At 40.5% G+C, this 27,333-nt stretch overlaps 1 protein-coding gene across 7 annotated transcripts in view; it reads right to left on the reverse strand.

Moving 5' to 3' along the window:
• Positions 1–2,173: 2,173 nt before the first annotated feature.
• Positions 2,174–27,333, reverse strand: part of synrg (synergin, gamma) — a 34,378-nt gene continuing 9,218 nt past the window's right edge. Inside the window, exons 7-21 of one of the 7 annotated variants that reach the window (XM_028420600.1) lie at positions 26,991–27,068; positions 26,674–26,870; positions 25,716–25,961; positions 25,500–25,639; positions 23,481–23,608; positions 23,024–23,086; positions 20,371–21,327; positions 15,071–15,625; positions 13,913–14,076; positions 13,732–13,785; positions 13,344–13,440; positions 12,654–12,802; positions 11,920–12,030; positions 11,762–11,800; positions 2,174–3,074 (exon numbers count right to left, since the gene is read on the reverse strand). In XM_028420600.1, coding sequence (XP_028276401.1) covers positions 2,943–3,074; positions 11,762–11,800; positions 11,920–12,030; positions 12,654–12,802; positions 13,344–13,440; positions 13,732–13,785; positions 13,913–14,076; positions 15,071–15,625; positions 20,371–21,327; positions 23,024–23,086; positions 23,481–23,608; positions 25,500–25,639; positions 25,716–25,961; positions 26,674–26,870; positions 26,991–27,068 — 3,110 coding nt within the window. In that variant the 3' untranslated portion in view covers positions 2,174–2,942. Of the gene's footprint in view, positions 3,075–11,761; positions 11,801–11,919; positions 12,031–12,653; positions 12,803–13,343; positions 13,441–13,731; positions 13,786–13,912; positions 14,077–15,070; positions 15,626–20,370; positions 21,328–23,023; positions 23,087–23,480; positions 23,609–25,499; positions 25,640–25,715; positions 25,962–26,673; positions 26,871–26,990; positions 27,072–27,333 lie in introns of all 7 variants that reach the window. The other 6 variants (XM_028420594.1, XM_028420599.1, XM_028420597.1 and 3 more) reach the window with 6 other exon arrangements.

Genomic DNA, 27,333 nt, shown 5'->3' on the forward strand with positions numbered 1-27,333 from the left:
GAATGATACCAGTTCAGAAGTTAAAAGACTGAACTCCAGCTATAGGCAGAAATCGAAGCAGCCTTCTAAATACCCATGTTAAAATGTCTCTAGCTGTACCTTTGTAATATAACCCATTTCTAATTTTTAGTTTTAAGGTTATTGTGCATCTTATAATTTAGTTTCTGTAAAATAACATTTTCTTATTTTCATTTTTTTAATTGCTGACATCAGCCTTTGAATTTACATTTTTATAGTATTCTATAATGTAGATGTACAATATGCTGTGTTAATTATGACCAACTGTTGAAAATATATCAATATTCTTAAGTGAATTATGCTGTCGCCATAATTTAATCTCGTAAACATTAAATTGTTTTTCCAAACATGAATAAATGGAAAGCACAAGAATATTCTCAAAGGTGAAGGTAATCAGTTAGAAGCAGCTGTTTTTAATCAATAATGTATGACAGACCATGGGCCATGGAAAAACCCAAGTAGCAGCAGCAGTCAGTGCAGCTGAGTATCAGTTCAATCTCACAGCTCTCCCAGAGTGATCGCTTCAGCCGCAGACAATAGGCGTGAAGATGACAGGCATAAGGAGAGAGACGGGCTGCAGTTTGAATCACGCAGCTTTACTCAGTAATTGATTTGAGCATTTGTAATTTTCTGTAATCCCGGTGTTCAGCGTGAGAGCAGGAGAGGAATTCATTTTCTGCAGGAAATAAATTAAGGAATGGCGAGAGATAAAATGGATGTTGGAGAACACACCTGAAGAGTGTGAGAATGATAATGAGACTGGTTTCATGGAGCCACCCCCCCCCCCCCCCCCCCCCCCCAGACATCTCATTTGATTGGATGAGCTCAACCGCCAGCGATGGCCCGGCAGGCTTTGTCGTAGGAGAAATTATTCCATTTTGTGGCCAAGTGATGGAGATGAGGCCTCTCTGGCCTGAGAGAAAGTACATTATTGAGTGAGATGATAGCAGGAAAATGTGCAGCAACATTCAAGCATTTGGTAGAGGAAGCGTCAGTGGAAGGCCAAACACAGTAAGATCACAAAGCAGCGCAAATAAAATGACCAATTCACAGTTTTACTTGTGCTTGAACAGAAATCCTGGAGTAATTAATTCAGAATTGATGCTAAAAATGTATTTAACACAGACTAAAATGTAGCTACTGAGATTAGAATAGTTTGATATTTCACTTGTGAGAGGAATATAGACTCTGCCTTATAGTGTGCTGTCTGATGTGGTGATGAGTGGTGTAGTAGCCCCACAGGGCACTGTGCTTTCTCCATTCCTGTTCACCTCATACACCTCAGACTTTCAGTACAACTCAGAGTCACTTACAGAAGTTTTCTGATGAATCTGCAGGAGTATGGAGGAGTACAGGAGGCCGGTGGACAGATGTGTGGAGTGGGCTAGAGAGAATCACCTGCTGCTTAATGTGGACGAGACCAGAGAGATGGTGATTGACTTCAGGAGGAGGGGAACAGCTTCACAGCCCCTTTGCATCCTAGGTGAGGATGTGGAGGTGGTGAAGGAGTGCAGGTAACCTGGGAGTGACTATCAACAGCAGCCTGAGCTGGAGGACCAACAGCACAGCTGTGTACAAGAAGGCCTGCAGCAGGAGGCTGAGGTCCTTCAGCGGGTGCAGCAGCAAGATGCTGGAGACCAGTCTGTTGTTGCCAGCACTCTGTTCTCCTCTGGCTCTGTCATTGGCTGCATTTCAGGATATATGAACAGGTAATACAAACATGTTAAAATGATTAAGAAAACATCTTCAAATTAAAAACAACATGTAGTTAACTTTTCAGTGTAAGCGTCTTACAAAGGTACCCATAACCTGCTCTGGGTGACTAGTCGGGTCTGCGCCATGGGGCAGCCTGTGGCTATGAAGTGAAGAGAGAGGCTGCTAAATGATGATAATAAACCCAGTAAAAAATAACAATCCCTATTTTTACTGAGCTCTCAGTCCAGCATCAGGCTGCAGTCCTCTGTCTCTCCGCCCACAGCATTCAACTCTGTCTGGTTTGTCGTCATGGCCCAAATCATGTTGCTTATAGGTCTTGTATTGGCGATAAAGGCTCTCACTCCTTCCATTATTATCATCTTAATAGTGACGTATTGGGCACCCCTGGATTCGAAGATTGTTTTAAAGAGTTTTTAATCTTAAAAAAATGACTTAACACTCTGCGCACACACAATGGATTTATTTACATCACATTTCATTTGGTCATAAATACAATGCTACAGCGTGACACTGTAATATACAGAAAACTCTGCTGTAACTCCTTCTAGTTTTAAACTCTGCACACAACAGAACACAGAAAACCACAACGTTCAAGTCGAAAACCTTTCACCCGCCTTCCCCTTATAACCTATAAAATACAATTTAAATACATCAAGGGGTCCCGATGTTTATCCCCCAGCAGTGCAAACAGTTCATTCAACACAAAGCGTAAAAAGAGAGACAGCTTCTATCAGAGCGGTTTAAGATTTTATAAAAGATATTAAAACCAAAACAGCCACAGAGCTTCAAACGGAGCCGACGCACAAATATAATTCAAGTATTACAATAGTAGACTTATGATTCAACACGTCTGCTTCAGTGGGAATAGAGTCATGAATAAAATTCAAACAGAAGAGACATTATGATCTCCGGATGTGTGCAGACGTCCTCAGCCAGTGTTTTTGAATAGTATTGCACATCTAATAATTTAAATATGATTAATATTTGCAGTGATAACTTAGGCAGCATTAGTTATACGTGTACATATAACCTCCACAGCTGACCTATAAGTGATTTGTATGGATGAGGAAAATGAAACAATAACACCATGTAGAGGGAAAACAAAAGAGTGACAGCTGATTAAAAAACAAATACAGAGGGTTCCAGTGACTTTAAACGTCCTTCTTTCTGATGTTAATTAGCCCATGCCCTGTTGTTACCATGGCACCTCAGAGCAGGTCTGGCAGGATGAGGCCAGGGGGTTTAGGCTCCACACAGTTGATCCAAAAATTGGCACAGCTGGCGTGGTACTGGTGGCCCCCGTACAGCAGCTTGAAGTTGTCCGTCTCCGAGTTGAAGGCCTGTCCGAGTGAGAAAATATAGTGTTAGCGATAACAGACCTGTCTGTTCACACGGGGAGAATATGTCTGCTCCCACCACAGTACTAAAGAATAATTCTGCTTTATTACGACTACAAAACAGCATATGTCAGGGCAGGAACCAGCAGGCGTGGATGAATACAACTGTGATTAGGTCAGACAGCAATTATCCACAGACGGAGCTCCCTAATGCAGTTAGCAAAATGGGAGTTTCAGGTGGCTAATTAATGTTTATGTTCAAGCAATTCATGTAAAAATCACATTCAGGCTTTTTGCTTCAAGTCGTGTTCAACACAAGAGCAGCAGCTTTAAAGGGACAGTTCACTGAAAATCAACCATTATATCAGCACATTTATCTGATTTGGAATGAGTCGGTGGCCACTGGTGGTACAGATTTCTGTCTTCTGCCCAAAATAATATCAAAGCAGTATATGTACCAGGATTACTATGAAAAACTCAGTGTCTCTTTCCATAAATTATGACACGTTTAAGAAAACCCACAGACTTTGTTGTGATAAATTTCAAAGGACCTTTGGAGGATAATTAACAAACCAGCTCCAAGTCTAGGGGCTCACTCGCTGTGCAGAAGGCACCACGCATCCCCCCATGACAAGCATTACAGCTCAACTGAATACCCCATTAACGTTTACATCCAGTCACGCTGTCACAAGCACAGGGCTGTTGTCATGGGTCGGTGCACACTGGCTTCTCAGCAGTGACATCCTTCCTTAGGTAAAAAAAAATTCTATATGAAACTGCTCTGTGGATTTTATTAAGGTACCAGGTCATGATTTTTGGAAGGAATCATCACTACTGAGGTTTTTTTTTTTTTTTTTAAAATGGTATCTTTAAAAGTGCTTTGAGTTCCACAAGCAAAGTGCTGTCTGTATTTTATTGTAACCACCAAATCTCACACTAACAAAAGATGAACAGCAGTGAAGGCAACAGGATGAATATAAATATATGATCTGGCAGGTGTAAGTTCTCTAAAATTGTTAAAATTGTACACAAGAAAAGAACTATAAAATACAAACTTCTATCCGCATAAGTGCAAAGCATACGGCCACATGCTGCGAACATCTTCACATCTAAATGTGACTGTTTACACAGAGCCTAAAGATCGTCAGTCTTTGAATCAAAGCAGAGAATCCTGCACGCTGAGACACATTTAAGCTGTTATATAGACAGACTGGAGGCACCACAGTCTGCTGTTATTCCTGTGACTGTGGCGGAATAAATAAATACAAACCATGTGGTATTTTAGAGGGACCTGAGACGATGCAAAGGTAGAGAGCCAGGCATGTCTTTGCATTTATGAATTCAACATCCATTTAACCATTCCCACACTAAAAAAAACACCAAGAGATTTATCTCAATCAAAACAGACGAGCATCACAAAGATTGGCTCTGGCTGTGTGTCCAATCCTATGAAGCCATGTCAGTGGATTTTTATGATGTGGAGCTAAATGTAAGCTAATTCTGTAGAAAGTAAATAAATCAAGAATTTGCCAGTAAGTGTAAACACAAGAGCAGATATGCTAAGTTAGATAGCTAGTTAGTTAGCCACAACACTGAGACAGTACTTTGTTAGAGATAACATCAGCCAGCTAGCTGTAACACAGCCATCGATCATCAATCTGACAGAAAACAGGGCTTAGTGGCCAGACTGTATCAGAGATGAAGTGCAGTTGTGTGTTGAGCCATTTTCTCATCTGTTGCTGTTCAGAAAGTGACCCCCCCCCCCCCTCCCAACAACAACACCAGGGCTTGTATTTCCACTGGGTCCAGCTGTAGCAGTGTGTGTGTGTGCAATCAGCAGATGCTAATGTGTGTGATGTGCAGCTTACGAGTTTGCATCCCTGGTGAAAAAAAAATGGAGCTGAAGCCAGAGAAAAGGAATGAGTCATGTGCAGTGAATCATAGCCTCCCACACAGAAGCAGAGGGGAGACGCATGCAGAAAGCAAAAAAAAAAAAGACACACCGCCACAACACACCATTAAGTCAAATTCATCACCACCTGCCAGAATACAGTCTGCAGCACAGATGCTCTACTAGATGACGAGCTTTCTCGAGCACACCGAGTTACACATCTCCCCTCCTTGCCTTCTCACAAAAACTTTCATGTTAGAGCTCTTTTGTGCCCTGGCCTAAACTTGGTTTTAGGCTTGCCAATGCTGGAAATGAAAGGTTGGGTCACACAAAGACGAGCTGTGAAACCTCCTCATTCCACTGCGGAGCCCTCTCAAACTCTCTATCTCCACTAATTTCACCTGTCTTTCCTGGATGGCTGGTAATGCCACAACAATGAGGCCATTCAGGCACTCAAGCTGGAGATGTCAGATAAAACAGCAGTTCTGCTAATTCACCTGACCTTTGTAGCAGCATGTAAAGGTTAGACTGGTTCCAGACTGGGCTCAAATCTGAATACTATCTACCCTGAATGCTGATTTTTTTTGTTGTTTTTTGTTTTTACACTAATATTTTCATAAGAGACATAAATAAAACAAATGAGGCATAATTACCCTTAACTTCCTGTCACTGTCTTTATTCAATGCCTGTAAGCAAAGGAGCAGTCGGAAGGGTGAGGAGTGTTCATGCAAAGAGAAGCAAGCGTCCACACCGGCCGTTTCACCAATAGTGAACACATCAAAGAGTCCGAGCTATTACCCTCAGGGCTCCCACACACGTTCTGTCTCAGAATGCAACACATTCAGCCTCAATTGGTCTGAAGTATTGATTTAGGATTTCTGACTGAGTTTTACGTTTACAATAAAAGATCAGCTCAGTTTGTTAGACCACTGTTTAAGTTCATAGATGAATTTGGCCTCTTAATTTTTATATATCAAATTCCTTTAAAATGAAAGTGATCATTTAAATTTTAGTCCAGTTTGATCAGATGTTGTCAGTGAAAGTTTCTGCTCCATTACATCCTCACATATCTACAGATCTTTTGCTAGCTCAGCTCTTCAATACCATCTAAAACGGTTAACTGATAATAAACTGACTGCTGTTTTTAATAACTGGTTAATCCCTCTTGATTTTTTTAAGTTTTTTTTAAGCAGAAATTTGAATCATTTTGTAAAATATGTTTTCTTTTCTGTGTAGGAACCCTGCTACCCACACTAAAGCATGCTTTGACAGAGACGGGCAAACTAACATCAGATTTATAAACACTGAGGGAAAAACTGACAAAGCTTGAATTCAAACGTTTGTTACACACATGCAACTCGATCAATCCAGATCCTTGAGACACTTCATGAATCAGTATTAATACAAATAGCTAGAAACTTTAAATAAATTAAACTCCTTTCCAGTGCTTCTCCTTGTAATTGCCTGAATTGGCATTTATCATTTAGCAGAAGAGCTTAAGCATCATAAGTTAAACAAGTATCACTCAAAGTGAAACTGATTTCCTGGTAGACACCCATCTCTGTCTCCTGACCCGAAGAACGGCCAGCATCACAGAGCTGTTCATTAAACAGGAACAAGGTGAGGCTGACTGATTTTTGGCTTTATCTAAATACCCAAAAGGGATTTAAAAAAGAATTGAACTGAAGAGCAGCCACTTTTCACATTTCTCTGATGCCACGTCAACATCTCCACCCTTCTGTGCCTCTGGGTTGAAAAATAAATCAGCACCTCTTCACTGCAGGACAATGCAACAATCAGCGGCGTCTGCTGCAGCCAAAGCTGTTCATTGTGCTCAGAGGGGGAAGCTATTCTGCACTTGGCTTTCATGCATTCTTACCAGTGTGGCTCTGCCAAAAAATGTAATTAACCCTCATGCGTTGTTCGGGACATTTTTGTCCTCTGAGAGAAATTTTTCTGTTTATTTTGGCCATAACTTTGTCAATATGTGGACAAATTGAATCATTTTTCCTCAATAAGCTTAATTTTACATAAATTTTGTTAATATGATTTTAAAATTTTTCATAGGTCAACGGTACACTGTGGGCAAATTTTACCCCCTAATGTGTTGTTCGGGGACAAAAACGTCCCCTAACTTTAACGGTTTTAAAAATATATTAGATAAATATTTTTTTGAAATTTTTTTGCATAGACCTTTTAATTAACTTCAGTTCTAATCAACAGTAGTGAAAAAATCATTTTCCCCCAGGATTTTAACCCTTTAATCACCAATTTTATAAGGGGTGGTGCTGAAAATTGAAAAAAAAACACACAAAATGGCTCATTTTTAATAGAAAAGGTGAATGTGGACTGGATTCTTTTTAACCTTTATTATAGTCTTGGTCATGTCAAACATCAGTAAAAAAATTGACTTTATTGCATTATTAGTTTTTGCACAGCACTGGATTTTCTTTTTTTCTCCCATTTTGTCCCATAGACTTACATTATAAACACACTTTTTTTGACTGCACAGCCATGGCACTAAATAATCATGCATTCTTGATTGTTGGTGGTTTACCCTGTTGGTAGGAGGTAACATTTGTGATTTTTACAGTTAACAACTTAATTACCATATTAACCCTTTACCTGCAGGCCTGTGCTCATGTAGTGTAGTTTCTGGCTTGTATATGGAGTTATAGGGAGTATTTTAGCACATAATTGTGTGTCTACACACTGTGTGTGTATGTTAGAGAGGAAGAGAGCCATTTGCACACTGTCAGGGAAGGAAAGTCAGGAAAATAAAGTTACTAAGTAAGTGAAGTGTACCTAATTCAGACGTACAACGGCAATGCATAAGCATGTAAAATGAAAACATCCAGGAGTTCTGGCGTCTGAAGTTGTGGATGGGTAAAATAGCTGTTTTTTTTTTTTTTTTTAGCTTTCGGAAAACACGTCCTCCAGTAGAGTGACTTTACTTTTAGGTTAGTGTCTCAGTTGAGATCACTGAATTAGTCTAAGTGAGGTCTAAGTGCCCCTTTTCCATGGTGTGTTGCGCTCCACACGACCATACGTACATGTGCATGTTACTAAATAGACACCATAGATAGATAACTTGATAACATAATAAATAATCATTGACTAACCAAATCTAATCTACAGTTTAGTCCCCTACTAAAATTAGTATTAAAAGTAGTTTAGTAAAGTAAAGTAAAGTAAATTTGTTGCAGCCCTAAAAGTAAGTGCCGGGCCCTTTGATGCTGAGAGGTTCAGACTAAACAAAACAAAAACACTAGTGGACTTGCATGCATCCTCCTGGTCATTTAATGGTGACAAGAGCAGCAAGCAGCATGAAGAGAGGATTCACCTGTGCATGAGTGAAGGATTCACTTGTGAACGAATGAAGGATTCGCTTGTGAACAAGTGACGGATCTACTTGTGCAGCCTTCACAGCTTCACAGCCTGGCCCTTCATAGAGCCAGGCTGCACAATCATTTCCAGAGATTGTGCACAAGTGAATCCTCTCTTCATGTTGCTTTCTGCTCTTCTCACCATCAAATGACCACAAGGTCACATGTAAGACCACTTGCCTTTTTGTTTTGTTTAGTCTGCACCTGTAGACATCAAAGGGCCACACGTGCATAGCAACACTTTCTTTGTTTTTGTTTACTATGAAGACTCTGTGGTTGTGTGTACTCACAGACAACAAGATCAGTGTGCAAATGGCTCTCTTCCTCTCTAACATACACACACAGTGTGTAGACACACAATTATGTGCTAAAATACTCCCTATAACTCCATATACAAGCCAGAAACTACACTACATGAGCACAGGCCTGCAGGTAAAGGGTTAATATGGTAATTAAGTTGTTAACTGTAAAAATCACAAATTTTACCTCCTACCAACAGGGTAAACCACCAACAATCAAGAATGCATGATTATGTAGTGCCATGGCTGTGCAGTCAAAAAAAGTGTGTTTATAATGTAAGTCTATGGGACAAAATGGGAGAAAAAAAGAAAATCCAGTGCTGTGCAAAAACTAATAATGCAATAAAGTCAATTTTTTTACTGATGTTTGACATGACCAAGACTGTAATAAAGGTTCAAAAGAATCCAGTCCACATTCACCTTTTCTATTAAAAATGAGCCATTTTGTGTGTTTTTTTTTTCAATTTTCAGCACCACCCCTTATAAAATTGGTGATTAAAGGGTTAAAATCCTGGGGGAAAATGATTTTTTCACTACTGTTGATTAGAACTGAAGTTAATTAAAAGGTCTATGCAAAAAAATTTCAAAAAAATATTTATCTAATATATTTTTAAAACCGTTAAAGTTAGGGGACGTTTTTGTCCCCGAACAACACATTAGGGAGAAAAAAAGAAAATCCAGTGCTGTGCAAAAACTAATAATGCAATAAAGTCAATTTTTTTACTGATGTTTGACATGACCAAGACTGTAATAAAGGTTCAAAAGAATCCAGTCCACATTCACCTTTTCTATTAAAAATGAGCCATTTTGTGTGTTTTTTTTTCAATCTTCAGCACCACCCCTTATAAAATTGGTGATTAAAGGGTTAAAATCCTGGGGGAAAATGATTTTTTCACTACTGTTGATTAGAACTGAAGTTAATGAAAAGGTCTATGCAAAAAAAATTCAAAAATATATTTATCTAATATATTTTTAAAACCGTTAAAGTTAGGGGACGTTTTTGTCCCCGAACAACACATTAGGGAGAAGAAAAGAAAATCCAGTGCTGTGCAAAAACTAATAATGCAATAAAGTCAATTTTTTTACTGATGTTTGACATGACCAAGACTGTAATAAAGGTTCAAAAGAATCCAGTCCACATTCACCTTTTCTATTAAAAATGAGCCATTTTGTGTGTTTTTTTTTCAATTTTCAGCACCACCCCTTATAAAATTGGTGATTAAAGGGTTAAAATCCTGGGGGAAAATGATTTTTTCACTACTGTTGATTAGAACTGAAGTTAATGAAAAGGTCTATGCAAAAAAAATTCAAAAATATATTTATCTAATATATTTTTAAAACCGTTAAAGTTAGGGGACGTTTTTGTCCCCGAACAACACATTAGGGAGAAAAAAAGAAAATCCAGTGCTGTGCAAAAACTAATAATGCAATCAAGTCAATTTTTTTACTGATGTTTGACATGACCAAGACTGTAATAAAGGTTCAAAAGAATCCAGTCCACATTCACCTTTTCTATTAAAAATGAGCCATTTTGTGTTTTTTTTTTTCAATTTTCAGCACCACCCCTCATAAAATTGGTGATTAAAGGGTTAAAATCCTGGGGGAAAATGATTTTTTCACTACTGTTGATTAGAACTGAAGTTAATTAAAAGGTCTATGCAAAAAAATTTCAAAAAAATATTTATCTAATATATTTTTAAAACCGTTAAAGTTAGGGGACGTTTTTGTCCCCGAACAACACATTAGGGTAGTGTTTGCGAACAATGCATGAGGGTTAAAAGATGGGTTATTAATCTCATGCTAGTGGCACACAGACAAAATAAAACTGAATTAATTTCAGCCTGCGTAGTGGAATGAGAGGTGTGTTTGTGTGTGTACGTGGGTCTATTATCTGTTGTACTCCCAGCTTATGACTAATGTTTAAGCCACATCTGCTCGCAGCCTAAATGCCTCTCAGTCAGCCACATCTTGCCCGAGCCATCCGTCTGGCTGAGCGGCAGAGAGAAATCTTAGGAAACAATCAACACCGCCATCTCTTCATCTAAACTGCAGAGAGTAAGAACACTGTTAAGGTCCCACATCCATGAAAAATCACAGCCATCTTAAGCACGAAGGTGAACATACAGCCAGTCTACCCCAGTCATCACACAGTTGTTAGAAACACAGATGACTTGTTAGCTGAGATCTGCTGAAAGGTAAGCAGTTACCTCGAGATGGAGGTGACAGAATAGAAAATGAAACCCGCCTAAGCTGAGGTAACAACCCGTGTTACTTTAAAGAATCAAACCCAGAAACCCAGGGAAGCCAAAGTGACGACTATCCTCCCACTGATTTCAGGGCTGAACACTGTTATCACAGGACAAAAGCTGGGACACACACAACAACACAAGGAACAACTGTGACTGTTCAAGGCAGGTCTGTCAAGGTTTCACTTTCTTCACATCATGGGTCACTGACATAAGGACTCCTGACATAAACAGGGTCTGATGAGTCTTCTAAAGAAAGGGTTGATTTAGTCTCATCTAAGGTGATGTTCACATTACAAGCTACATTGTTCATTTTTTAAACAATTGCCCATCTTTAAGGTTCACATTCATACATTTGATTCACATTTCCTCAACAATAGACATTTGTGAGGCCTGTCAAAAGAGGATTAAATCTAGTTACACTCTAGTAACATTTAGCATATGGTCATATGTGAATGTGTAATTTCAACACTTGTAGGGCTCTGTATGTAATCAACAAAAACAGCTGGATACAGCATTATCATCAAACCAGTTTAACTAACTGGCACAGCCAACAAAGCCTGCCAGTAACAGCTGTCACTTCAGCTACAAAGTTTTGATCATTTCTGCCTGTAATTACCTGCACTGTGAGAAGGAAAAGCCCGACAGCCTGACAGGCACGGCGACTGTAACAAAGAACGGAGGGACTTCCTGGTTTTTTTCATGTTTGATTTTGTGTCTGTGTGAGAGAGGATCAGTGGAGAACCCTGTCACTTTGGCCCCCGGCAGGGTTCGTTGTTAAAAGGATAACCACCGCACCCCCCTACCCCCCCAACCCTGAGGCCTCTAGTGGGAAAGAGTGGATTGAGATTTGACAACCGTCTCATACTCGTTTAAACAGACGTCCAATAGGGCTGTCTTCTTTGTTCTGCAAAATGTTTCACATGTAAAGAAATGTTAGCCATTATCCACTGCGCACAAACACAACAGCATTTATGTAAAAAAAAAATGGATGCACAAACATGTTGTGTGTGTGTTTGTACGAACCTTGCTGCGAGCTTCCACATTGAGCAGACAAACCCCACAAGCCAGTTCCTTGGCATTCTTGATGCCGTGCCTCAGAATACAGGAGGAGAAATCTAAGGAGCTTTCATCAGGCTGCAAACACACAAGACACAAAAACAGACACACACACAATTTACTTCCTGCCACAAGGCAAAATGTAGTCAATTCTATCCTTATAATAGCCGCAGTGAGAACAAGTCTGCTTACAGTAAACATGTCTGAGCATCATCACATTTTTATACAGACTGTGCACCTTTTCTTTTAGGGAGGAAAAAAACAATCTGCTGCAATTAAACATTAGTTTTATTTATTTTATGCTTCTCTCCTCAACACACTTTGTTAGTTTTATCTTCTACAGTCTGAAAACAATATTCCTCCTGTGCTACTCTCTGTTTGTTATACAGATGCCAGGGTAAGTAAATCTATACAGTCCTTGTCATCCCTGTGGATCTGAACAGCTGCCTACCGAAACACTCCCATCCAAATCAATGAATTATTGATTTTACCATAATGGACTGACAATACCAGGTCCACTAACACTTCATCATGTTATTGGAAGAATCTGGATTGTGAATTGACCTTCAGTGTTCTATTATGTTGTGAATCTGAACCTGCATGTGAACGTGTCTGGGTGATAACAAGAGCCAGTGAGACCAGCTGTGTATTTTGTACATATCTGTCTATTGGCATATTAATATGTTTTTTGAGCATCTTACCACAAGCTTAGCCAGTGACATGAAGCCGATGAGGTTGTTCCAGACGCGGCTGATGTCCTTCAGCAGCTGCTGCAGCTTCTCGGAGCACACTGCTGTCGCCTTGATGCCCAGCTCCACACGCCTGGTGACGCGATACACTTCCACCACACCTGACAGGCAAAACAAACACATCAGGACAGCATGTTTTGTTGGTCTGTTTGTTCCATTATTACAAGGCACACGTTATCATTTATAGCTCAGACAAAGCAGAGGAAGAAAATAAGGGGGAAGGACCATCTTTTTCCTGTTCTTCCTCTGTCGGCCTGTTCCTTTCCTCAGAGTGCAAGGCCACACAATTGCTTTTTTTAATAGGCTCATTGAAAGGTAGCCCTATAATAAGGTTTACTAGCAGCAAAGAGCCAACTTTGCAGCACTTTGAGTTTCAGTTTGGTATATGTTGTAAGCAGGAAAACAGCTTTACAGGCGCTTTCACACAGTCTGTTCAAGGCAGGTATGTTTCACCTTTAATGTGTGTCATTGTTAGGAACTATTTTTGCATTTCCAAAGACACGACATGGGAACAGACGCACCACAAAAGACATAATGACATGCCCCTGATTATGCCAGCATGTTCTTCGATGTTTGTAAATGAGCAAAGCCATAAAGCATGCGTCATTTTTGCAACTTTATGTGTTGTGTGTGTTTCCTTACCTAGCAGGTACTCCATGCCCTGAGCAGACTGGATGACCTCGGTGCAGACAGAGGAGCTACTAATGCTGTTCAGGGTGTTGTTGGCTTTGGTGATGACCTTAATGGGAAAAGACAGAAGCCAGTGTAAGACACATTGTTTTTGCTCATCAGAATCATCGTTAGCAGTCAGCCTGTGTTTGGACTGTCTGTCTGACATTTGGAGGTTTCTGACATGTCCTGCAGAGGGTACTGACACAAACAGAGTTTGCTGTTGAGAGACACATGAGACACACTGTCTGGACTTGTGATGAAATATGCAGTAATTTATGATATTTGGGATTTTTGAAACAAACTAAAAATCATTCAGTCTTGCTTGTCAGTCAGACGCTGAACACAAAGGAATACAAACCTCCAGAGCACTTTCCAGACACCTTTGCCACTCGTATGCGTAGCGCTCACTTTCCTGCAACAACAACAGAGGAAAAGATCTCTCATTAACACAAAGGGACATTGTCCTATGTTGCAATCTTTAACAGTACTTGTGCTGAAACTGTTTACAAAGACACTAATGCGTACTGGGCCCTACTCACCTCCACTTCCCCAGTCAGGTCTTTGTACTTGTCTCTGATGACAGGCAAGGCGGGCTTCTCATTAACGGTGTTGGATCGGTCTCTGAAGGGCTGCTCTGGAGCTGGAGATGGTGGTGAGCGGCCGATCTCCTTTTCACCAAGACTGTGACTGCGTTTGTGGGAGCCTGAGGCAAAAACAGGGACAGAGAAGAGGGAGATTTCAGAGGGACAATCACATACACACAATCTAGCAGCTCATGGTGATGAGTCATTTTGAGATATGCACCTGTGTGTTTTGCAACCATTATATGTTCATTCTGTTGAGGCTAATTTCTCACAACAAGGACAGCGTGAGTAAATACTTACTTTGTGACAATAATTATGTACAAACGGAGGCACAAATATGCAGGAATTAAGTATTTACTCACAGACTGACAAATCCTGGCAGGATACCATAACAAACACATGCTAAGCCTAGACTGTTCCAGGGGGGGCTGCCAGTTAGTGAATGTGTCTATGAGGGTCACCCACACAGGTAAACCCACCCCCTGCTTCATCAGCTCCAGCAGAGATGTGCCTCATCCTCCCCACAGCTTTGCAAAGCCCCACCACAATCAGATTACTGCTCCACAGGGTGAAGATGCAGTTAGTAAAACCCCCTTCTTCACAAATTAAATACAGCACAGGAGGATGAATCTATGTCGTCAATATTTTTTATCACAGTGCAGGAAGTAGTAATGAATTATTTGTGGAGCATAACAGCAGTTTAAAAAATGAACAGCCTCTAAGTGGATACGCTTAATTTCTGCTCATAGATTTGTCAGCCTCTGCTAATCCATCTCACCAGTCACTGCCATTAGAGCTGAGCAGTCATCTCAACACCACCATCTAATGTCTGGCAGCTTTATTACACATCTGATTGGGCCAGTGTGTGGGCGTAGGCCAGGACAATAGGTTGAAGTGACTGGTGTCCAATACAACTACTTGGTTCAGAGGTTGGTTTATCTGTGAGGAACGTCATATACGCTGATAAACTAACCAACATGTTCTATAATCAGCTGATTTAAGGTAGCAACTAGTTACTGCTATTATAAATTAATCAACCCTTATTTTCATTGTTTGTTTAATAAATTTCTTTTAATTTATTTCTGCTTACAGAGAATCAAAATCACAACTTACCTTGAACAGACAGGTCAAAGGTCGCCAATTCATTCTTGATCATCTCCTCGCTGGACTTGACTTTGGCCTGAGTGCTGGCTTTCAAGAAGTCAGACTTGCCAAACTTAGGCTTGTCCCCCTGGAAGGCGCCAAACTCGTCGGAGGCTTCGCTCTGATTTCCCTCTGACCCCACCTCGGCAGTGGCAGCAGGTGAGTCGGACTTTTCAGACACCGTGCTCGCAAAGTCTCCAAAGTCATCCTCGTCGTCAATGCCGCCGCCCTGGTCACTTGGGCCAAAGTCAGCAAAGGCTTCAAACTTGTCATCAGCAGATGAGCCATCGTCTGTGGTGAGCGAGGGGGGGATCTTTGCTGCAGAGCTGCTCGTGACGTTTTCTGTGCTGCCAAAGGCCAGTTCCTTCCTCTGTGCCGGGAGCAAAGATGGAAGGGAAGCTCCCTCTAAGCCCTGTGGCTTTCTGACCTCACCAGGTAGACTTTCTTCACGGTCCGACCAGTCGTAGCTGGCCAAGGTGCTGAGGGCCGACGTCCCAAAGGGGTCAAATTTCATGTCGTCTCCTTCTGTAATGACAACACAGACATACCAGTGGTTCCTAGATATAGCACAGATAGCTGTCATGATAGGAGGAAGACAAACAAGCCTGGATCTGGGATTTCTGCTAGATTATTACTTTGTCACATATGTGCAGTTTGAGTGAGGGTGTTGAGAAAATTATATACGCACATTCTAAATCATATTCTCTCACCTACCTTTCAAGGTGCACACAAGATAAAAAGAAATACATTTTAGACCAATCTGTTCTCATTGATTTCTTCTTATATTCTGCACACACCTGACTGTAGACAATATGGCAGAATAAAGTCCTTTAGATACACTACTATATCTCCTGAATACTGCTGTCATTTTTTAAATCTTGGCAGCACCACAAATACAATTCAAATCACTGTTACAACACTCAAAAGAAGGCAACAATCCCCTCTAAACTATCTCTGTGATGAGGTGCCAAACCCTCGCTGAATTTTTTACACAATTAATTATCTCCTGGGAGAAAATCATGGCCTCAAAGTTGTGCTGACAAGTGGAGAATTTTTTTAACAGAATCTTATTCATCTTCTTTGATGGAGTTGTACATTGCATAGGAAGCATTCAGAAAACATTGGAAAGTGTAAATATTTGGGCAGATAACCTAATAAACCATCTGTCAGTCACAGAGGTTACCATGTGGTAATCTTTCTACTTTATACGGAAAATATGTACCGTACATGAAAAGGAATTGTCTTATTTGCGTATAAAACAAAATACCAACAACTAACTGGACGACAGGACAGGTGTTTCCGAACCAGCATTCACTTCTATTCACACTATAACTGCCAAAACGTCCTCACAGAACAGTGACTGATGACAGGGTGGATTTGCATGGGTGGATTCTATTTGATAAACGATCGCTTCCTATTTCTCCGTATAAGCTATGTTTATGCTGCTGCCTGCTTATTTTTTGTTTCTGTGGTCTTCACTGGCTTCGCCACAACACTCGCAGTGATGAGAAACAGCTTTGGTAACAATAACAGGAGTTGATCTCTTTATACTTAATGCAACCTGAAGGATTTTGTCTGAAGGCTGACGCTTTAACAACATCAATAAAAGATCCTTCCTGTCACTACATCTGCTCGGCCTCTTACGCTGTCTTCTGATCACTTTCTCTATGACTAATACTCGCTGACAGCTCCACAGCCTCCACAGATTTGTCAACTACCTTCTTATTTTTCAGGATAAAACCCTCACACACACACACACACAAAACACAATTTGTGAAATTGACAAGGATCTAGTGCTGTAAAGCCTCATGTCATTAGATCATGTTGTTACGCCTCTCAAAGGAAAGGAAAGGAGAAAATAAGACGGTACGCGTTTCAGCAATACCAACAGTAATATTTATTACGACAACATGAGTAGAGAGAAAGAGAGAAAGGTCACAAAGTACTGTGAAAGAGCTCTATCATTACAAGAGGTTTGTCAAACTAACACTTGTAAAATTAGATTTCAGTCATTTAGAATACAAGGGCATGCAGAGTCAGGAGAAAAGGAAGAAAACAAACAGCGAGAAGGTAAAACAAAGATTATCCGAGAATATAGAAGCAGAAACCAGAATGAGAAGGCACATTCACAGACTAGAATCAGTATTTCTGGGGAGATGACAAATTTTCTATTAGGATGTAAAGAAACAGGTTTTTTTTTTGTTTGTTTTGTTTTTGTTTTGGAAAAAAAAGACTAGAATACAGAACACCAGATTGAAAAAAAGAACAAGGCAGGAAGCATTAACCCTTTGAGGACCTGAGGGGACTTGCAGGGCCTCCCAAAAATCAATGCTTGTTTGTTTAGGAGCAGTGAGAGGGCTATCTTTGTACTTTAAGTATGAAACAAGATAATTACTAAATAAATGGGAAGATATTGTGATATCTGCCTGTAAATGTGATCTTGTTCAAGCACTCAAAGGGTTACAAAAAACAAAGAAAGGGCCATTCTTATAAGTGACATCCCAGAAAGGGCCTTAATTACATCCAATCAAAGTCAGGAATAAATTTAAAGAGACAGTATCCTTTTTCTCTTGCTACAGTGATTGTTTGTCAAAGCAGGCTTCTTATGATTCCTTAAATAACAGCTGATCATTTTTAACCATTCAGATCCATTATAACTTAAAATACTTGAATAGTACTAAACACTGTTGGGCTACATTTAATTTAGTTGGCAAATCACAAGATCTAGTCTTAAAATAAAGAGTTCATATTCCTGTAATAAAAATACACTATTAAATCTGTATACATTTTTCCTTAAAAACAACTTGCAATACTGTTATGCATAAAATGGTTATTTTGTATTAGGTTCTTGTCAATTTCACAAATTGAAAAGGCAGGCACACTGCAGCGGAAAGCAAGGCAGGAAGGGTAATACTAACGTCATTACAGTATGTTCTCAAAGAGCCAGACCGTAGAGCCACACGTGATTAATTCATGCTGTGATATCACAGATAACGGTAAAAATAAATAATAAATAAATAAATACAAAATAATTAAAAGAGTTTCCTTTCAAAAGGAACCTCTCAGAAAGAAATACTGTCTCTTTAAGATTACATACATTTCCAGAAACACAGTGCAAAAGCATGGTGAGGTGCTCAAATTGCTCGGCCTGCTACACTTTTAACAACAAGTTTAATCCTGAAGCTCTTAAAGAACAAGAGCAGCAGATAAATAAGAGTGAAATGGAAACAGTAGCAGAAAAGCTTCTTAGGAATGTTTAATGATATCAAAGAGGGCAACATCTTTGCCTGTTCTGCAGTCACTGAACAACTGTTTGGCTGCAGCTCTGTCGCCTATTTTGTTTGTACAAAGGGACCAAAATCTGACCACTGCACAGAAACTGAAATAAGGCAATGGGAATGTTCATAATTTCCTCCAGGCGAGGAAATGATTACGAGTTCCTTGAATAGTGATATGGTGCTCATTTTAATTAACTGGCTGTGTTGTTGTCAGGTGAGGACTTTCTGCAAACCGTCTCAGTTTTCACCTGACGACAACTGTGCAGGTAAAAGAATGGTCTGAAATGTTCTCCATGAAACATGAGTCATGACATGGAAGGTGAGATGCTTAATGAATAAATGATAAGTGGTGGAGAGAGAAGACGGAGAGGGACTGCTGACAAGGAGAGTCTGATTATTAAAGAAACTAGGTTGATTTTCTATAAATAAATAGCAAACAACAAAGTTTTAAAGGGACTGTTCACCCATTTCTATCTTTTTCCAGCAATGCTATTTATTTATCTAGATTGTTTTCATGTTGTAACATCCGACACTTCTTCCTTATCTTTACTACAATGGAACTAATCTTGGATTATGGTGCACAAAGAACCAAAAATCATGACCCAATAACTCAAGAAAATTCACAGACCTTGATCATGTAGGGACTATTTACTACCAAACTACATCCGGAGAAGACAGCATGGAGGTCTACGGGTATCGACTCACTTTTGGAGCCAGCCTCAAGTGGGAGCTGTAGTTCTTGGCACTCTATTTTATTTTTTAAATCAATCAAGCGCCACGCTTGATTAACCATGACAAACAGTTCTAGTGAGGACAATGTAACTGATGGTAACCTTGCTTCGAGATCTTTTAATTAAACTGTCCTGGTCAAGTGAGAATCTGCATCATGTTACCAGGTGTAGTTTGTTGAAAAATAATTGTGAAACTTTCAGAGGAACCAGGTCACGATTTCTCCAAACAAACACTGCTACTGAACACGACAAGTTAACCATCGTCCATCTGAATGAAGAGAGGGAAACTGCAGCCAATATCTCCAAAACTCTGCAGCTCACTCAAAAACTACCCAGGTGTATAAATAGCACTGCGGTCTACAGGTGACATGAATATTTGAGTTTGGGGTGAACTGTCTACATTATAACTCCACTTTTAAGGGCATAAGGTTTAGGAGAAAATCATCTGTACAGGGCCATTAGATCCAAATAATAGTGCATGACTAGTTAGAAAATACTGCAGGGTAACACAATACCTGGCAGACATGCACTCACATTCAACTGCTCTGGTCTGAAATCTGCACTGCATCCAGCAATAATGAGCCTAGGTTCCAGGTTTGCATGCAAAATTTCCTATTAATTGCACCATTTCATCTCCAGCTTGTCAAATCAATATAATTTGATATGCATTCAGCATACAAGAGTTAAAAAAGGTGAATTCACAGATAGTGGCTTTGGTAAAACTGCAGCCTATTGTGCGAAACAAACAAGAAGATCATCACTGTAACGCCCTTCTGGACTCATCTGTATTCAGCCGCAGCTTCTGTTTGCATTGCTCAACACATCAACAACACACACACACACACGCACGCTGAAGATTTCTCATCTGTGGACTATAACTGCCAACCCATCAGAGCCAGATGTTTATCACTTGTAAATAAATAAGAGATATGGGCCAGGTCTTTTCTGTCATTACAATGACAATATACGCAAGTCAGGAGGACGAACATGGAAATAAAAAGGGAGGAGGAAACTAAGGGATTTAAATAAATATAAAAATAAATAGATGTTGAGATGAATGATGAGATGTTGAATGAAGGATGTGATCTGATATCAAATTTGATATGTCTATCTTAGCATATTCATTCCAATGAGGACCTCATTACTTGCCCTTTGACCCCTTGTTTGTTGGCCACTGAGGAGGAGAGGCTGGCTGGCCTTGTAGTTAATACTGTGTGTGACTGTATAGAGCCTCACCAGAGCAAGCGCACAAGTTCCTCACCTGTAGCGGGTGGCTGGTGAGCCGAGAGACCTGGCAAATCCAGAGAGCTGTCTGACATCACGTGCTTTAGGTCGCCACCCATGTCTGACAGCTTCATGTCCAGCTGCACTGAGAGTGCATCCTCTGAGTCATCCTTTCCGACGCTGCTTCCGCCGATGGACGGCAGATCCAGGGACTTGACAGAAGCAGAGTCTTCCTTGGCCTGTTTGAAAGCAGCCACCTTGTCCACAAGAGTCTTTTCTGAAGCCCCAAGTGCGGTGCAGAACTTTGAGGATTGGAAATCGGCAAAGTCATCCGTATCACTCTTGGGAGAAGAAAAGGAGCCTCCGCCGCTCTCCTTGGTGTCGTCGTAGACGAGGCCTCCCTCCAGAGAAAGCTGCTTAAACACATCATACTTGTCTGAGCTTTGCTGAGGCAGCTGCTGTGTGGACGTATCCCCTTGCAAACCTACACTGCTCTCGCCTTTAGGCTCGCCACCAGAACTGCCAAATGCCATGAAGTCTGCAAAGTCATCCTGAGGTGCTGCTGCAGCTCCTCCTGCTGCTGAAGCTTGAGTGGCACCAGAAGAGGAGCCAAAGAGGGCAAAGTCACCAAAATCATCTGGCCCTCCCCCCGGAGGTTTGGCTCCACCTGGCAGGAGCACTAGAGAGGGGGGCACAGATACAGAAGGGAACGAGGTGGATTTTGTCTCAGTTGGGGCAGGTACAGAAGGAGCCATAGAAGAGAAAAGGTCCAGGTCGGCCATGTTGAGAGGATTTTTGGACTGGGAAAGAGACACTGCTGGCTGTTGCTGTGGAAGCTGCTGTAGAGATTGAGAGTTTGGAAAAGCAGAGGGGAAGGCAGGCTGAAAGATCTTGGCCTGATCTGAAGGGTCTAGTGGAGAGATGCTGTCGGCGGTTTTAAAGTCTGTGAAGCCATCATCAGCGCTGACAGACTTGAAATCTGCAAATCCTTCCCCTGCAAACCAAAGAGAACAAGAAAAGATCAGTAAAAAGTCAAAGCAGAGAGACATTATGGGATTCTAATGTAGAGAGGAGAAATTCTTAGCCATGAATCTGCCATTTTACAATCCTATGAGAGAAGAAACTGCTAGATTAGATGGCTCTGCTCTGTTTCTGGTAAACTTCCAGTCATCTGATGGGCTGTCAGCTGCAGTGTCCAAAAAAAGCACACATCACTGCACAAAAGAGTCTGTCATACAAAGACACTTTGAGAATACCATGCAATCAGTCATTCTGCAGAAAATGTCCATCTTAACAAGTTACTGTGCATCAGAAAACGTCACTGAATCAATGGTGGCTAACTGGTAACTGAGAGGATTTAAATATTTAAAATTACTCCCTTGAAAACAAAATTAATTTGACACACGTCAGATGTAGTATATGGAAATGTGTTTTTGATATCTAGCAAACCCAGAACTGGCATTTTCAGTTTGCCTTTTAAGGGTCACATATCTTTCAGCAAAGCAGGACAAAAAACAATTTATTTTATACTGTTGGCCAGCTGTGCCAGAGCTTAATGTAAATATATGAAGGCAGTCTGTATACAGCAGGAAAAAACACTATTTATTAGCACAACTCGGAAAGATCAATAAAATTGATTTACTTTTCATATATAAAAAAAGTTTATCACATTTACAGACTTTCATTTTTTCTGTTCTTTTTGGTTTACAGCCATTTCTGTCCAGACTCATCGTTAGTAAAAACATCTAAGGAAATTAAAGAAATTACTTTGTGATCATTTCGTGTTATTAGATGTTTGTGTGAAATGATCATAATTATGTATATACATTCTTTGTTAACTATGTCCACAACAACCTTTTACCACTAAACCAAGTTAATGTTTGAACTAAATTTAGGGATTTGCAAAGACAGAGTAGACATTTGGACACTAGTCCATACGCTTATTGGTGCCCTCAGTCACAGCTGTCTGTCTTGGAAATGGATCATGTGAAAAGGTGTAGCTGAGTCTACACCTTTTTCAAATTCACACAAACTAGCAGCAAAGATTGAATTAATTATAATATCATAAGCAATATTATTTTAATGATTAATCCACAGATTCAGCAGTAATATAATACTTAGTTAAGATGGATATTTTTTCCAATGAGAAAAAATTCAGGACAGTGTTATAAAATCTTTTGTTCATAAAGCGGAGCAGAATGATACTGATATACACCACACAGAAAAAGTCAGAATGCATTCTTGAGGTTCAGGAGTTGCTCTGTGGTTTAATATATGCATGGACTGAAATAGAGAATCTGTTCACACCGCCGGTGTACGTTGGAGGAGAGATAACTAATGGGCTTATTAAGGAGATGGAGCCTGACAATGCCAAAGAAAGGTCACTGCAAAGCATGACTTACTGGAGTTGTAAGAGCTGTCCCCATCGGAAACTGTTCTAATGAAACAGGGACGGGAAACACACCGATATCAACACTGCAGGCTTGCAGAACAAGATACAGTGTAAACAATGGAACAATGGCACCTGACAGCTTTACCCAAGTTATAACACTGTGTTTAATTAGAGGGAGTTTAACACTGACCCTGCTACACTCCGATCAAAACAACACAAGGAATTGTTTCTGAGGAGGATGCAACACCTCAGTGCTCAATGTCATTTGTAGAAGGAGAAGGGTGGAGGAATTTCTTACCAACTGGTTTCTTGTCTGCAGGTTGTTCCAGTTGCCTGAACACACTGTATTTGTCACCATTATCTGAATCACAACAAAGAGGGAAGAGAGGGTTAAGAATGAAAGGATATGCAATACTTTTAATGCAGTCTGCTGAGGCACAACCAGCATTTTATGTACTGTCTGAAGGCCAAAGTACTTGTAAGAGGTTTTCATTAAGACTTAAAGTTGCAGAGATCAACTGTCTATCTGCAATGTGATAAAAGGGCTCTGATAATATTTCACTGGAGTTGCACTATTCCTCAACTGCATCATAGTTAAAAAGGGTGGAGATACATAAAAGTGATGAGATGTCTGAGGTGTTTTCAATCAGTCTTTGCCCAGATATCTGTACATTAAAAGGTGCCCTGTGTTGCTTCAGACATCTGAAGATAATGTTCTTGTCTGATTTCACAGAGGGCAGAGGTATAAAGGGTACCTGAGGCAGGGGGTGCAGGCTCTGCAGGCTGATCCACAGACAGCTGCTTGAACACAGCATATTTATCAGAAGACGTTGCAGAGGTGGCGGAGGTGGAACCGGACACTGGCGTCAGCATCGCAGGCGTACTGCAGGGACACAGAAGCTACAGTCAGACATCACGAAGAGTGAATTTCAATGGCTGGTTTAATCCACATAAACTGCGAGCACATTTGGCCTATGCTCAGGAAGTTTGGGATAGGGATGGGCTTTTTGTTAGAAGCTTTATGTGACATTTTTTCTATTAAGGACACAAAAATACTAAATCAGACATAAAGACAGCTGGACTGGTTCTGTGCAGTAGTAAAAGAAAAACACCTGCCAGCACAAGAAAAAGGTAACTTCCTGTCTCCTGTAAAAACATAATATGGTGATTTAAGTTACTTTTTGGTGGAGAGCTAGTGGCAGACAACTATATCACATATAATAAAAATGTATAATATACTCTTTGATAAAAATCTCAACATAAAAATCTGCCATCTTTTTTAACTCATTCCTCACACATACCTTTAGCTTATACCTTTGAAAACATTTTAAAAGGCATTTATTCCAATCAAAACCATCTCAGTCACAGTGCTTGACTTTTTGATTATACATTTTTACATCCTATCTACTCCCCGTATTCTTACTCAAAATTAGCTGAATTTTAAGGACTGCTGGGGTCTATTTTTCTTGAGGCATTACACAAGAAGACTAATGTGATTGTACAGCCAACAGCTGGTTAATTTAGCTTAGCACAAATCATGATAAATGTCCAGGTGCCCAAATGGGTAATTTGTAGAGACTGTCTGTAAATGCCTCTGCTAAAAATTCTCCAGAACTTTCTGCTTCATTTTAATAGCATCAATCTTGGTGTAGGTAATGATCAGTAGCAGTGAGGTTCTCAATATGTTTTGGGGTGCAAAGCATCATTACAAAAGCACACACTAAAATCTTTTATTTATTCAGAGTGCAATTCTGACCCGGTAATATATGTACTGTTTCTTAGACCACTGCGTCTAGTAAGTCTTTGATTTACCGCAATACCAAAATTAAGAAACTACTGTTGAAATATGTTCATATAATCATGGCCATTTTTTGAGCACACGTTTGAATAAGATGGCTTTGGAAGTGCTCAGGGCAGATTTTGTTAGAGCTGGATGCAGCCAGCGTTCCCTGCGTTTCCACTGCTAAGCAAGGCTCACTGGCGCTGGCTTCATACATACCATACAGATAGCAGAGCAGTATCAATTTTCTCATCTGAATAAAATCGGCTCCAACAGTCCTTAAAAAACATTTCCTGATATGTTTAAAGCAAATGCTGCCTTAATAAAGGCCAAATGCAAATGAAATGCTGTATGTCGACCACACACACCGATATGAGGAGATGCTAGAATTATGTATCAAACTTGCAGCAAATGTTAGATTTCCTTTTCCTGCATCTGACAGTTCAGTTATGGCTGCAAGCTCAGGCTGGAAACCCAATATGAGCTTTTCAACCTCTCATTTAATTAGACGACAATCGCAGACTGTGGGGTTTTGTTTCACTGCTGAAACAGTCAGGACTGTGTGTTTTTCTGGACAGAATGAGAATTATAAAACACCCATGCCACTTAGATGTGAGATAGTTTAGTTCTGCTTTGTCTTTCAGGAGATAATTGCCCTTGGCCTACTCCCACCGTCGTTCTATGAGGAATGGAAAAGTAATATTAAGAAATGAGCTTATCTACTGTCCACTGAAATGAATTCATTAGGAGATGACCCGAACTCATTGTTATTCCGAGTAGAGCATTACAAGATATTAAGACAGTGTGTGTGACTGCAAGATAGTGAATGAGAATGAGACACACAAACCATGTGGAGAAAAACTCCACTATAAATAACCATCCAGAGCTGACAATTAAACACTAATCACTGCTAAAATTCATATCACTTCTTTAGAAAAGTAGTCAGAGTGCAAAAGATTACAGATATAATGAGAACAGCACTAATATAATGGACCTGTTTTGATGCTGAGATGCAATGGTGGTTGGAAAACTTCCTCCAGACTCCCGGTGGAAGTCAGTGAAGGCCTGGTCCCCTGTGCCTGCTTTTGGAGCCTCCTGGAAGTCCTGGAAGTCATCGTCGTCTGTTTTGGTGGCCTATATGAACATATAGTTGGTGAATAACAATATGTTTAATCTATTGTTGTAAAAATGTTGGTTTCTGTTTCTGTACCTGTGCAGGAGGGAAGCTTGCAATGAAATTTGTGTTTGTGGGTGGCTGAGCCGGTGCTGCGGGTGTCATGGCCATGACTGATGATGCTGATGTGGGCATGGCCATGGAGACCGGGGGCTGGGTCATCATGGGTTGCTGGTGCTGGGGCATGACAGGGGCCATGGCCATAGCCAGGGCTGGCAGATTGGGCACAGGTGGAGAAGGAAACTGACTGAGAATTTCCACATTCATCGCTGGGAGGCCACTCTGAAAGAGAGGAAACTATTTTACAGGATACAAGCATCAAAAATGTTTTTTTCCTATTTTAATGGTGTATTAAAAAAATGTGCTGTTTCCATAGAGCTGCAGGAATTTAAACTGTAGTGAAAACACTGTTAATATGTGGCATAATCAAGCACACTTCAGTTTCAGAGGGTTAAATCATAAGACCACCTAAGCACATCGGCCATTTAATTTGACGCCGTTACGTCTTCACTGAGCCATTAAAAGAAGACTGATGTTTACATATAAATTATTCAAAACGACCAAGTTCATTTTCAACAGATGTTACTGGCAGACTGAAACTTTTTTCGGCTCATAGGAGAATGCACCTTGCCTGTTTTTTATGGCTCTTGAAGATTTACATCACCAAAGGTGTCTTATTATTCCTCACATGGAAGCAGTGGCATGCAGTGTTTCGTGAGCTGCCTGCAGATTTGCATCCTCCCAGGGGTGGTGGTGACAGACCCGGGCTGAGGATGATAAGAAGCCTCCTGCCAAACTCGGCTGATGGGGACTCAGCCATATATTGGGCTTACAACGCTTCACAAGCTGCAGGCTGAGTCTTTCTCCCACATTTTCTACCTAAGCCTCTCTAATTTCAGTGTGCTGAGTTTTACAGCAAGGCTTTGTGGATGCCAGGGGGGATGATTAGTGAAGTCATTCTAAGTGGATAATTTGTTTTGATTCCTGTGTTTACCTGCGCCACACCAATTAGTGCAAGTACAGTATAAAGCTCCTCCTTGGTCAGCATGCCAGGTGTTGTGCGGTTGGCTGACGCCCAGATTTGCCCCAGTGCTTCCCTGGGAAGACCTGACGACATTAATATTGGGTAGAGCTTGGCTGTGTCTATCCCTGCTGGAGTCATGGTGAATTCAAGAACCTTCTTGAACATTTCTAAGAAAGACAGAAAAATGCAATTAATACAGCAAGTTATTTATTTTAACAAAACAAACAGTAATGTCAAAAATCATCATTCGAAGCATAACGCTGGATGTATGGTGAGTAAATGTTTACCTGGGACGAGGCTGTCATTGTAAACCCAGGCTGGCAGCATAGACTGAATGTGCTCTTGTTGTGGGTACACGCCAACACCTGCTGTCACAAGCACACATACACACACACAAAAAGTGTTAGCGGTTACAGCATAAGTCTTGTCCAGACATACGATTTGCCAAGCCTCTTGGCAGCTGAGCCCTGCTTGCATCAAACTCAACAAAATCATACACCTGATGTCTGGAAGGCTGGGTGCAGCTGTAATGCTCTCCTGCACTGAATCACAAATGTCCTGCCACATCAGACACCTATAAATCAGTCTGCAACTAACTTCCAGCTTCAAGGAGAAAAGAAAGAGAGACAG

The sequence above is a fragment of the Parambassis ranga genome, chromosome 13, assembly GCF_900634625.1.
Source record: "Parambassis ranga chromosome 13, fParRan2.1, whole genome shotgun sequence".
NCBI lineage: Eukaryota > Metazoa > Chordata > Actinopteri > Ambassidae > Parambassis > Parambassis ranga.